Below are 12,117 nucleotides of genomic sequence, written 5' to 3' on the forward strand. Positions count from 1 at the left end.
CTAGGGCTGATCTTTCCTGTGTTATTCAACTCAGTGAGTCTGCCTTTCCTTGCTTGCATTTCAGCTACCTGGTAGCAGCCAAATAATAGACAAAAGGGGATCCTTTCTGTTTCAATGATCTTACATCTAAATATTCCTCAAGGATTTGCATTGGATCTCTCCTATTTTCCATCTCTATCTACTCACTGGAAATGCAGTCAGATTACATTCACAAACTGATGGCATCCCACTCACACTGTGACAATCCTTCCTCTGACTTTGTGGTTATGGAGTGGTCAAGGGTGAACCACAGTTTCATCCAATTTTATACTGGGAATAACCTATGAATCGTAATTGATCTCTTGTTTTATTCTAAATGCTCAGAATAATCACACTCTCCCACATTTACAGACATACCATTTGACTCTGAGCTAAACATTTCTCAGAAAGGCACATACTTCCTTTTGCTTGTAATAAATGGCCACAAACTACCCATTGTGGTCAATCTGTCACCAAAATCGTCACCAAGAGCTTTGGGCTAGCTTTTGCAATAAAAGTACAGTCGGCCCGCCTTATCCACGAGGGATTGGTTCCGGGACCTCTCGCGGATACCAAAAAACACGGATGCTCAAGTCCCTTATTCAACCTGACTCAATATGGTGGACCTTAGGACCTAGCGGAACCCCAGACCTTATTTAACCTTTCTCAGTGCGGTGGACATTAGGACCCGGCAGCGGAGCTCTGAATCCGCAGTGTTTCTGTTCATGAAAATAATCACGATCACGATTTAAAATAAAGTGGAAATAATAAAGCGATCAGAAAGAGGTGAAACGCCATCGATCATTGGAAAAGCGTTAGGCTACAGTTGGTCAACGATCGGAACAATTTTAAAGGATAAAGTGAGAAAAGCCCTGCCCCGATGAAAGCTACAATTATTACTAAGCAACGCAGTGGTTTAATTATTGGGTTTTTGATCCTCCACGTCAATCCAGCACGGATGGAGACCGCGCTCAGGAGCGGTCTGTCACTGGGTCGAACTCTGGAACTTCCGTTCCCAAGCCCGGCGCTGGACCATATGTTTCTTAAGCATTTTATATGCACAGAAAGGTAAAATAAATACTATATACTAAGACAAACGTTTGACTAACTGACGCTAAATAATACTAGATATACCTGTTCCGACTTACTTAGTAAGAGAACTTCCGGTTTTCTTCGATCCCGAACCACGATAACCTATGCACATCCTCCTGTATACTTTAAATCATCTCTAGATTACTTATAATACCTAATACAACGTAAATGCTATGTAAAATAGTTGTTATACTGCATTGTTTGGGGAATAATGACAAGAAAAACAGTCTGTACATGCTCGAACAGCAAGTGCTGGAACAGCACTTCCAGGTTTTCTCAATTCACGGTTGGTTGAATTCGCGCATGCGGAACTCGCGGATAAGGAGGGCCGACTGTAATGGCAAAACTATAAGTACTCATCATTATTACAAGTAAATCCAACAACTACTTTTGGTACCTGTGTCCATCTTTAAATGAAGCAAATTAGAAGCAGTAGGCAGAACTATCCTGCCTTTTCATTGGTTACATTAAATGAACACAGAAATCACTACAGTACTGTGGTATGAATTCGAGTGAATTGCCCATTAGTCCCTGATTAAATGGATCAAGTATTGGGTATGATTCACACAGAGCAGTGACTTTTTAAAATACAAGTGATTTTAACACATTACAAACCTTTCTAACACTGGAAAAATAATTTCACAGGTGTGGATTGTTACTCCCTCAGAAGAAAACCAACGTTGTAGTTTTTTTGAAAAAGAAAATAAATCCTGATTTTAAACTTCCTGTCAGTGCTGCACAACCAAACTTCTATAGGTATTCAATGGAGTTACTTAAATGATTTTTTAAATTCTCCAATTTTAATATTTATTTTAAACATTAAATTCTGTTCTTTCATTTATCACTCCCTCACACTGATGTGACTAAACTTATAGATATTCTGTATTGTTAATCAAATGCAATTTTTATTGCCTATTTTTACTTCAAGTCTATGTTCCTCTTTTAAAATTCAATTTGGTTGAAGACTCTTGCTGTTATTTTTCCCCTGTGCAGGCATTACCTAGTGTCCTATAGCTGCTGCACTGAAACACTTAAATAAGTACACAAGGCTATCCGTGAGGCTGCAGTAACTGAGAGGATGAAAAATAGATCCCTCTCCCACCACTATTATGAAACCAATGGGCAGGAGGTACAGAAGCCAGAAATCCCACTGTGGTGGTATTGGATTTACTGACCATGAAGTTCTAAACCCTCTGAGTACACAAATCTTCCAACTATGAATAGATCAGCTACTTGATGTGCTGGGGGGGAGAGGAGGGGAGAAGGGGGAGAAGAGGGGGGAGAAGAGGGGGAGAGGGTGGGTTGGGGAGGGGAGAGGGTGGGTTGGGGAGGAGAGAGGGTGGGAGGGGAGGAGAGAGAGTGGGGGAAGAGACGGTGGGGAAGAGAGAGGGGTTGGAGGGGTAGAGGGTGGCTGAAGAGAGTGGGATGGTGCTTTTTGCTCTATAGAGAAAGCTGTTTATTTGCAAAGCTGTCCTTTTAACTTTAGACTGATTACTGCTTTCCATTTACATTAAGAACTGAAGACTGGCTTCTGTTTACAAAAAGAAGCTGAACAAAGAATATTGGTTGGAACTTTATCTTACTCAAAAACAACTATTTGATCTCTAAAGTGTCAGCTGCTATGTTAGAAAGCTAAGCTTGACAAAAGGCTGCCTGGGCCCTACATGATGAATATCCACTGCATTGCCAGGTTCAAGAACAGCTCCTTCCCCACAAGCATCCTTTTTTTGAACTAACCTGCACAACTCTAATCACTACCTAGGTATTGCAGCACTATGACCACTTTGATTAATTTGCAATAAAATTATCTTTTTCTCATTTCTGTGTTTTTTTCTTGTACAAATTTTATACACGTTACACTTATGTTTTTCATGTGGATACTGCTTATATGCTATGTGCCTGTCACGCTGCACTTGGGCATATATTTAAAGATTGAAAGGTTGGCTTTATTTGTCACATGTACATTGAAACATACAGTGAAATGCATTGTTTGCATCAATGCCAAACACATTCTGAGATGCGATGGGGGCAGCTCTCAAGTGTTTCCATACTTCCAGCACCAACACAGCATGCCCACAACTTACTAACCCTAATTCATGTTCACATGTATTAATACATATGCACTACTGCTTGTGCATATAGCAATAAACTCAATGCTGAAAACCGAAAACGTTTGCTGTTTCTTTTGTCTACAAAATTCTCCAGGACAATGCATTTTAACCTTTTTGCTTTTTTGCTTTTAGTCTGACGTCTAATGTAACTACCCTTTGATTCCACCCACAACAGCTAAACACCTGGTCCAACAAACCCTTAGCCTTTTCCTTAATGATTTTAGCAAGTTTTCCAGGCTAAACTCTATTTTACTTTTATCATTTATAATGCCCCATAAAACCCACATTGTTGACAGTGATTTTTATTATTTCACATCATTGCCTTGTAGTCTATTTGCTTGTTTATGGCTCTAAGGCCCCTGATCATTTTTTTTCATGTTGAAGACACTATGAATGCAAATTGTGACCATTTAATGAGTTAACGGTGACAGAGGTAGTAGCTGAATTGCCATTGATTTTAGATGCAATATGTTTAGGGGCTAATTTTTGGTCAATGGTGTAAAATGGATAATAAACCAAAACTATCAGGCTGCTTTGGCATCCATTAACTTCAACTGTTTTCTACCAACATTCAAATTCTTTGTCTACTCCTAAGAATTACTTGCATTTATTGCCAAGAGTCAATATGCCTCATAAAAGATGGTGGTCTAAAGAAAGATGTGGTTATTTCTACTCTCCATACTCTAAGTATCTCTGTATGTAAGGAACAAACAAAAGAAATACAATTCAGCATGTTCTATTAAAATGACTTACTCCTAAATGCACCAACCATATTTTATAGCATCTGCAGGTCCAAGTTCACTCCATTACATTATTACAGGTGAGGACTTATTTCCCCTCCAGAGAAGCTGGGGACCATTGACACCAACTACAATATTATAGTATACGTTGCAGAATGATAGAGAATGTTGTGATAACAAATATGGCACCACATGAAAAGGTGAAAGTGACATCTGGATTTCCCGTACGAAATCCACATCTCCCACTTACATAATGCATACCAGTAGTTCGGCTCTAGTGTACAAGATGTAGCAATACCGAGGGTAACACTGTAAAAGGCCAATTCATCCCTGGCACATTGCAGCTTATATTTTGCAATAAGGAGTGTTTGTAAAGTTGGGTCAAATAGTTAAACAGCTTTCAGGACCCTAGCTTCCAATCAGCTAGGCTGGGATTTTGCAAAAGGTGGGAATGGGTTAAAGCGATGGGCGCTGAAGGTAGAGCAAATATAGTGTTCTGGTCCTAAGCACAAAAAGATGCTGTGAGTTGGCTTCCAAAGCATTCTTTCTCAGAGGTCAACAGAATGTTGACAGAGTGGAAATTATAATTATTAGCTGGCTTAAAATTCATATTCTAAAGAAATTGTGTAGCAAGTTTAAAGCTTTCAAGATCAAGCTTGTCAACTGCTTTGCTACTGCAAAAGCCTAGATGTGCGTTATTGAACCATACGTCTTTGAATTTGAGGAATACAAGTCATGGTGAGGAAAAATTAATAACCACATAAAACTAGTGTTTGATTTAAATGAGTATTTTTACCACCATCCATGATCATGATTAGCTTACAGGCTTATCACAGGTCACAGGTTGACAGCCCTGCATTTTTCTTCACTCATTTGTTTCTACTGAGTGAGGAGCATGGCAAAGGCAAACAGGGGCTCCAGCTATACATGAAATCAGAGTTTCTTATACTGGAAATAAAATTCCAATTACATCAATTAGAAACTGTAGGTGAAATACAACGGGATTTAACTTTAAAAAACAACTTTCAAAGAAGCACTTGCCTGCAGCTTAGCTGGACAAGATGGATTTCAGATCACTGTGCTGGTATCCAGATTCATTACTGGATTTTCTGTTCAGCCTGGTGTTAATAAACTCCATCAGCTGTTATTACCGGTTTCATTTAGATGGAACAGGATGTGGTGACGAGGAACAGTATTAGCAGCAAGATCAAGAGACCAGAGTGAGCAGCATTAGGCCTAATTAGAGACTGCAAGTGAGAAGGATAGAGACCTACCTGTTCATGAGAGTCTAAGTCTAGCATTGAAGTGGGATATGTCAGAAAGTACCCACAGGATCAAACTGGCAAGCAGTGTATTTGTTCTGCACTGTTACAGTTCATGCAACAGAATCAGATTTCCAGCTAGATCAAAACCATGTGAGAATTATGACATAATACAGCACAGAAACAGGCCAACTTGTTCATGTCACAATTGCCCATCTAAGCTAGTCAAATACATTCGTTGGCAGAGGATACTTTATTTATTGATTGATTAATTGAGATACAGTGTGCAATAGGCCTTACCAGCCCTTTGAGCTGTGTTGCCAAGCAACCCTCGATTTAACCCTAGCCTAATCATGAGGTAATTTACAATGTCCAATTAACCTTCCAACCAGTGCATCTTTAGATTCTAGGAGGAAAGCAGAGCACCCAGAGGAAACCCATGAGTCTTGCGGAGAACATACAAACTCCTTACAGTCAGCAGCGGGAATTGAACCTGAATCTTTGGTACTGTAAAGCATTGTGCTAACCGTACTACTGTGCTGCCCCATGCTGGGCCACACGCCTGCCACAGATCCTTCTAGATCACTGATTAACTCAATGCAATGTTGTAATGTCTGTATTAGTGCCCTGGAGAAATGAAAGACAAAAAAGATTATGGTCAGGAAGGTATAATGATGTGAATCCTGTAGCATAAAATTTGCTATAAAACAAAGGTAAAAGAGACAAATGTGAGCCTGCACTTCAAAACTTGCTGAGTGAAATTATTTCAACGAAGCAATAAATAATAACGCTGCTCGGATGTTGCACCAGCATGAAATTCATTAATGGCCATTAGTTTTCCTGGACTATTTTTGTCAAATGATTTGCACTCTGTTTTATTTGAGAAGCAAAATTCCTAGAAATCAGTCAATTAGTTCCTTCCCCCTTGCACCCCTAACCCCCCCAAGTCAGTGCTAACGTTCAACCACTCACTCACATTAATCCTAGTTTTATTAATATCTCCTCACATTCTCATAATTTACTGACACAGTCAGGGCAATTTACAATGGCCAATTAACCTACCTACACAAACGTTAAGTGACAATCTAGCAGGCTTTGTTGTAGCTAAAACAATTTGTGCCATCCACTTTAATTTAGCTCAATTTAGAAAGTGCTTTAAATTATTTCATACGATCAGCAAGAGCTAGTGTGGGCCCTCTTCTCTCCATTCTCTATCTTTCCTCTCTTTTTCAGGGCATGCACTGGAGCACTCCAGTTGTGCAGTTCGTGGAGTTGTTTGGTTTAGTCGTAGCCATGGGTGCTGTCAGAGTGGAGTTTGCAAATTCTCCCTGTCACAGTAGGTTTCCTCTGGGTGTTCTGGTTTCTTTCCACATCCCAATGACACTGTGAATTTAACCCCTCATGTGTAAATGAGTGGAAGAACCTGTGGGGGGGGGGAAGGGTTGATGAGAATAGGGGGAGAAGAAAATTGGGATTCATTTAGGAGTAGTGTAAATGGGTGATTGATATTCGATGCAGATTCATTAGGCCAATGGGCCTGTTCCCATGCTGTATGAGTCTATGACTTGACTCATTTAACCACTTTAGCTCCAAGTTGTGCAGTATTATCTTTGGGTGTTGTAGGAGCCTAAATGCCAGTCATTTACATCTACAAATTTCTATGGCACAATAGACCCTGTCCTTCCTTATGACCATACTTCCAACTAGAGGTCTTAGTTGGAATAACTAACCCTTTGACCTGCATCTGGTCACTATCCAGTTTCTTCTTGTGGAATCACAATGTGCTATCTGACAACCATGACTACACTTTTCAAGTAGCTCTTGCATTGTGCTTTGAACATCCCGAGGTCATAGACAACATTATACAAATACAAGATTTTTCTTTCTCTCTGTGATGTTTATCAAAATTCTACAACCAACTTCAGTAGAAAGAAATGTCCTGAGAGGAATACAGCTTGCTGTCAATACATGCACATACATATAGCACTAGTGACCAAACACAAATTTCCGCTCATGAATATTTATAGTTAACCTAAGCAGTGCAGCTGCCACTGAAAAAGAGAAACAGTTTTTCAGATATACATTTGTACTAACATTTGACATGTATTTATGTCATGCATGAAAACATATTACATCTATAAGATGAACAACATTGCTTGATTCTTGAATGGCAAAATGTACTCATGAATTAAAATACAAAATGATGGAAGAGTGCTCTGCTCATCATTATATCAGTGTATGCCACTGTACAAAGCAAATACTAGGACATAAGATAACCTTCCTGTATACAGGAATGTTCAAACCATTAATTTTCACTTCTTTCCCATTTGGTTATCTTCTACTTCAAGTGAACAAAGCAACCGTTGCTTGGATCAATTAATTACAGAATGATTCGTGGGACACACTATAATCTTTATTGAAAGACAATGCATTAAGCATTATCTTTTAGTAAAGTAGCTTGAACAAACAAATGTTAGCTGACCATCTTTATTATCCAACAAAAGCAGACAACTTTGCAATATTTTCATTTAAAATCCAGATCTCACTCTAGACCAGTACAGATTCTCATCTTTGTTCTGATCATTACCGTTCACAAAAATACCACTGCCAACTAATTAAAAGATGCTCTATATTTTCAAATTAGTATCTTTGCCTGGAGTTAGACAGATCTATAATTCTTCCATGCTTGAAAAACTGCACTGATAGTTAAAATCTCCCCTTACCAGCAGAAGACATTTTTTACATCAAGAAGAGTTACAGCTATGAGATCAATAATATTTAATTACATTATTGATATGGCACAAAATAAGGCAGACCTTGAAACCTGCATATCTTTAACTATAATGTGGTTGAGAACTCTTGTGTGATACAGCTCTAAAGGTAACAGCTTGCTGCTGACACCTCGTAGAATGAAATATTTTCTATTTACCAGTTCTAAGTAAACTGAGCCTTATGTCTACTCGCTCCAAATATGCTGCCTTGAGCTGTTTTACAGATTGGAATCAAAATAAATTAAAACAAAATAATACTTGTAGTGACACCAACCTATGTTCTCTCACTGCATTGATTCAGTGCAATGAGGGCACCCATAATAGTAAGCAAAAGAATGCCTTCACCTGGCATGCATTGTACAGTAGCTGATGCTCAAATTTTTTGATCCCCAGAATTTGCTGGAACATTTCATACAGCTGCTCCTTGCTGAGGATGAGCTCCGATGCTGCACTAGCTGTCATTCGGGCCTGCTGTTTGCGAGGATCCTCTTCACCTCGATAAATTGCATCAAATTTTGCCATCCAGGAGCTCAGGACTGTCTCCTTGCTGAGGCCATCAATTTCTGGCAAACTTCGAACCCGCTTTTCAATATGCTTCTTAAACACTTCCCGAGAATCATTGGCTGAGCACCCACCACTTTGTACCATTCTGGACACACGATCACTTTTCAGGAACACCTACAACATAAAGTAAGGAGAATAAGGTTACTGCCATGAACTATTTTAGATGTTACTATATAAAACTTAAGCAAATACAACGTAATTGGTAAAGTCTATATCTGACATGCAGGAGTTGTTTAAAGCTAACCAATCATAATTCAGGACCAACATGTTCCTGTGAAGAAGACAAACATGGAGGACAAGGATTAGTGTTACAAATTTTGTCAGAAAAATAAAGAATTAACATTTTAGTTTAGGAAACTGAAATGGGACAGCACCCATGAGGAATATAAAAAGCAGGAAAGAACTTAAACAGGAAATGCAGGGCTAGGAGGGGCCATGAAATGCCCTTGGTGAGTAGGATTAAAGGGAATTTCAAAGCACGTTATAATCAACGCCATGACCGACGAAGGCAAGATTCAAGATTCAACATTCAGATTGTTTACTGCCATTTTCAATGCACAAATGTAAAGGAAGATGAAATAATTGCACTCTGGAACCAACGTAGCACAAAAAACACAATAAGATAAAGAACACGATAATAAACAAATCACAATAAAATATATAAGTCTGCTTCTATATGTAGATTGATTGTATGTCCATAAAGTGACACTAGGCACAGAATTACAAGGTAATTCTGACAGGAAATGATAAAGTAGTGGCGGTGGGGTTGTGGAGGGTGGGTTAGTGGGTTGAGCTATTGATCAGCCTTACTGCTTCGGGAAAGAAACTGTTTTTGACTCTGACGGTTCTGACATGGATGCTATATAACCTCTTTCGGAAAGGGAGTGGAACAAATAGTCCATGAACAGGGTGGGTGTTTTCTGTCACGATGTTGCTGGCCTTTTCCCAGCACCTTTCTGTATATATATCTTGTATGCCTTTGTACCATCATAACTACTTATGTTGCCCCTTTCAGAGAGCTATGGATTTACACCCCCTTCTACACTGAAGGGAGTGGGCAAGGTACTTCACACTGGAATTCACCAAGCAGAAGGACATGGAAGATAATGAAACTCAGGAAGAAGTATGCTTTAATCCCAGAGCATGCTGATGCCAAGGAGATGTTGGTGTTGAGTCTCTTAAAGAACATTAGGGTACCCAAGTCCCCAGGGCCTATGTCATGTCATTCAGAGAGACAAGAGGATATTATTGGGGAATTGTCAGAGATCTTCGATTCCTCTTTAGCCACGGGTGATGATCCAGAGGTCTGGAGAATAACCAATGCTGTTCCTTTGTTTGAGGACAAAGCAGGAAATCATAGGCTGGTAGTCCTCACTTAAGTAATGGAGATTTGCCAATAATGGACTGAATAATGGAGAAGGATAAAATCTTCTTGCAATTGAAAAAAAAAACTTAGGTTTCTTAAGGATAATCAACAATGGCTTTGTATGAGGGGTCACATTTTAGGAAGAAGTGACGAAAATGATTAATGAGGGCAGAGCGGTGAATATTGTATACATGGACTTTAGGAAAACTATTGAATAGCTCCCTCTTGGTAGTCTGATCCAGAAGATTAAGTACACAGGATCCAAGGAGACTTGGTAAGTTTGTTGGGCCATAGAAACAGAGGGTAATGAGGAAAGGGTGTTACTTTGAATGGATGTCTGTGACCAGTGGTGTTCTGTAAGAATCAATGCTGGGATCTTTGTTGTTTGAGATACATATAAATAATTTAGACAAAAATGCAGGTAGCCTGATTAATAAGATTGAAGATGATACAGAAATTGGCCAAGTTGTGGATAGTGAGGGAGTTTGTCAAATAATCCAGCAGGACACAGACCAGATGGAAATCTGAAAGGCAGATGGAGTTTAATCTGGTCAAGTGTGAGGTGTCTAGTCCTGACGAAGGGTCTCGGCCTGAAACATCGACTGCACCTCTTCCTAGAGATGCTGCCTGGCCTGCTGCGTTCACCAGCAACTTTTATGTGTGTTGCTTGAAGTGTGAGGTGTTGTATTTTGGGTGGTCAAACATGCAAGAAAAGTACACAGTAAATGGCAGGATCCTTTCTGATGTACAGAGGGATCTTGGGATGCAAAACCATAGCTCTCTGAATATGGCAACATAAGAAATTGGGATAGTAAAGAAGGCATACTGCATGACACAAAATACTGGAGGAACTCAACAGGCCAGGCAGCATCAATGGAAGAAGAGTACAGTCAATGTTTTGGTTCCAGACCCTTCAGCAGGCAAATGGGACTGGTTAAATTGTCTCGTGGTCAGTACAGACAGTATGGGTCTGTTCCTGTACAGTGCAATTTGTTTCACAATGAATTTGTAAATGTTTCACAAGAAATTATAATTGTTCCATTAATGTTAGAAAAAGGATGAAGGAAAGGCAGTGGATGTTGTCTACGTGGACAAGGCTTCTGACAAGCTCCTGCAAGGTGTCGTAAAAAGAGCTTCTGACACATTGGCTTTCATAAATCAAAGTATTGAGCATAGGATTTTGAAGATGTATAAGACTTTGGTGAGGCCAAATCTGTAGCACTGTGTGTCGGAAAGGTATCAATAAGATTGTAACAGTAGAGAGAAAATGTACAAGGCTGTTGCTGAGACTTGAGAATCTGAATTAGTGAGAAAAGCTAAATAGATTAGGACCTTTTATTCACAGGAGCATAGAAGAATGAGAGGAGAGTTAATAGAGGTATACAATGTTAGGATGGATTTGCTGGAAGTGTGCTAAAAGGCTGTATAAAGAGAAATATATAAAGAGAAATCTATCAAGAGAAATATTTTTCAAGCTATACCTGTAAATAAATGAACAAAACCCTGATGACATGAGGACAAACCTTGGTGCGATATATGGAAAGTAGTCTCGAGTAATGAGGTAACTAAAAATTCAATGTAACTATCAAAGGGGAATTGGATAATTAACTGAAGGAGAAAATATCACAGAAGGGTGAACTAGGGCTGCTAAGGAGGGAAAGGACAACTTCTTAAAAGAGTTCTCACAAATTTAATGAGCTTATTTACCTTTCTCTGTGCTATACTTTGGTATGATTTTCTGAAGCATTTTTAAAAGGCAGCAAAAGAATTACGATTAAAATGACTTTAATAATTTCTATTAAGTATGGAATTAAGAAAATTGTCCAGTGATCTCACAAAAAACTCTCTTCACTGCTTTTGCAAGTTTGATAGAAGAAGGACGACCTCAAAGAACAAGGGTTGTATATAAAATAGGTAGGACTGTTTTGCATACCATCTACCAATCCCGTATCAACCCAGCCTAGTCAGTGGGAGAGCGCCAATTTAGAGAGCAACTGTAAAAGCAAGATGGCACATATTCTGGGTAGGGAAAAATACTATTCTGAGATTGAACAGGCTCCTTTTGTTAGACAGGGCAATGAGGGCTTTACTCTGTACCAAGAAATGGTATTTTTTATTGGTTAATACTTGTTTAACCAAGACATTAGGTAGAACAAGTTTTTCAATCATTCACTCAAATACCTTTGTTCACAT

General features: G+C 39.1%; 1 protein-coding gene across 4 annotated transcripts in view; it reads right to left on the minus strand.

The window, feature by feature from the left end:
- The window catches only part of cadpsa (Ca2+-dependent activator protein for secretion a), a 511,391-nt gene that overhangs the window by 434,351 nt on the left and 64,923 nt on the right, over nt 1-12,117 (minus strand). For all 4 annotated transcript variants that reach the window (XM_072280505.1, XM_072280503.1, XM_072280504.1 and 1 more), the window contains exon 3: nt 8,340-8,672. In XM_072280505.1, coding sequence (XP_072136606.1) covers nt 8,340-8,672 — 333 coding nt within the window. The remainder of the gene's footprint in view (nt 1-8,339; nt 8,673-12,117) is intronic.

The sequence above is a fragment of the Mobula birostris genome, chromosome 16, assembly GCF_030028105.1.
Source record: "Mobula birostris isolate sMobBir1 chromosome 16, sMobBir1.hap1, whole genome shotgun sequence".
Lineage (NCBI taxonomy): Eukaryota > Metazoa > Chordata > Chondrichthyes > Myliobatiformes > Myliobatidae > Mobula > Mobula birostris.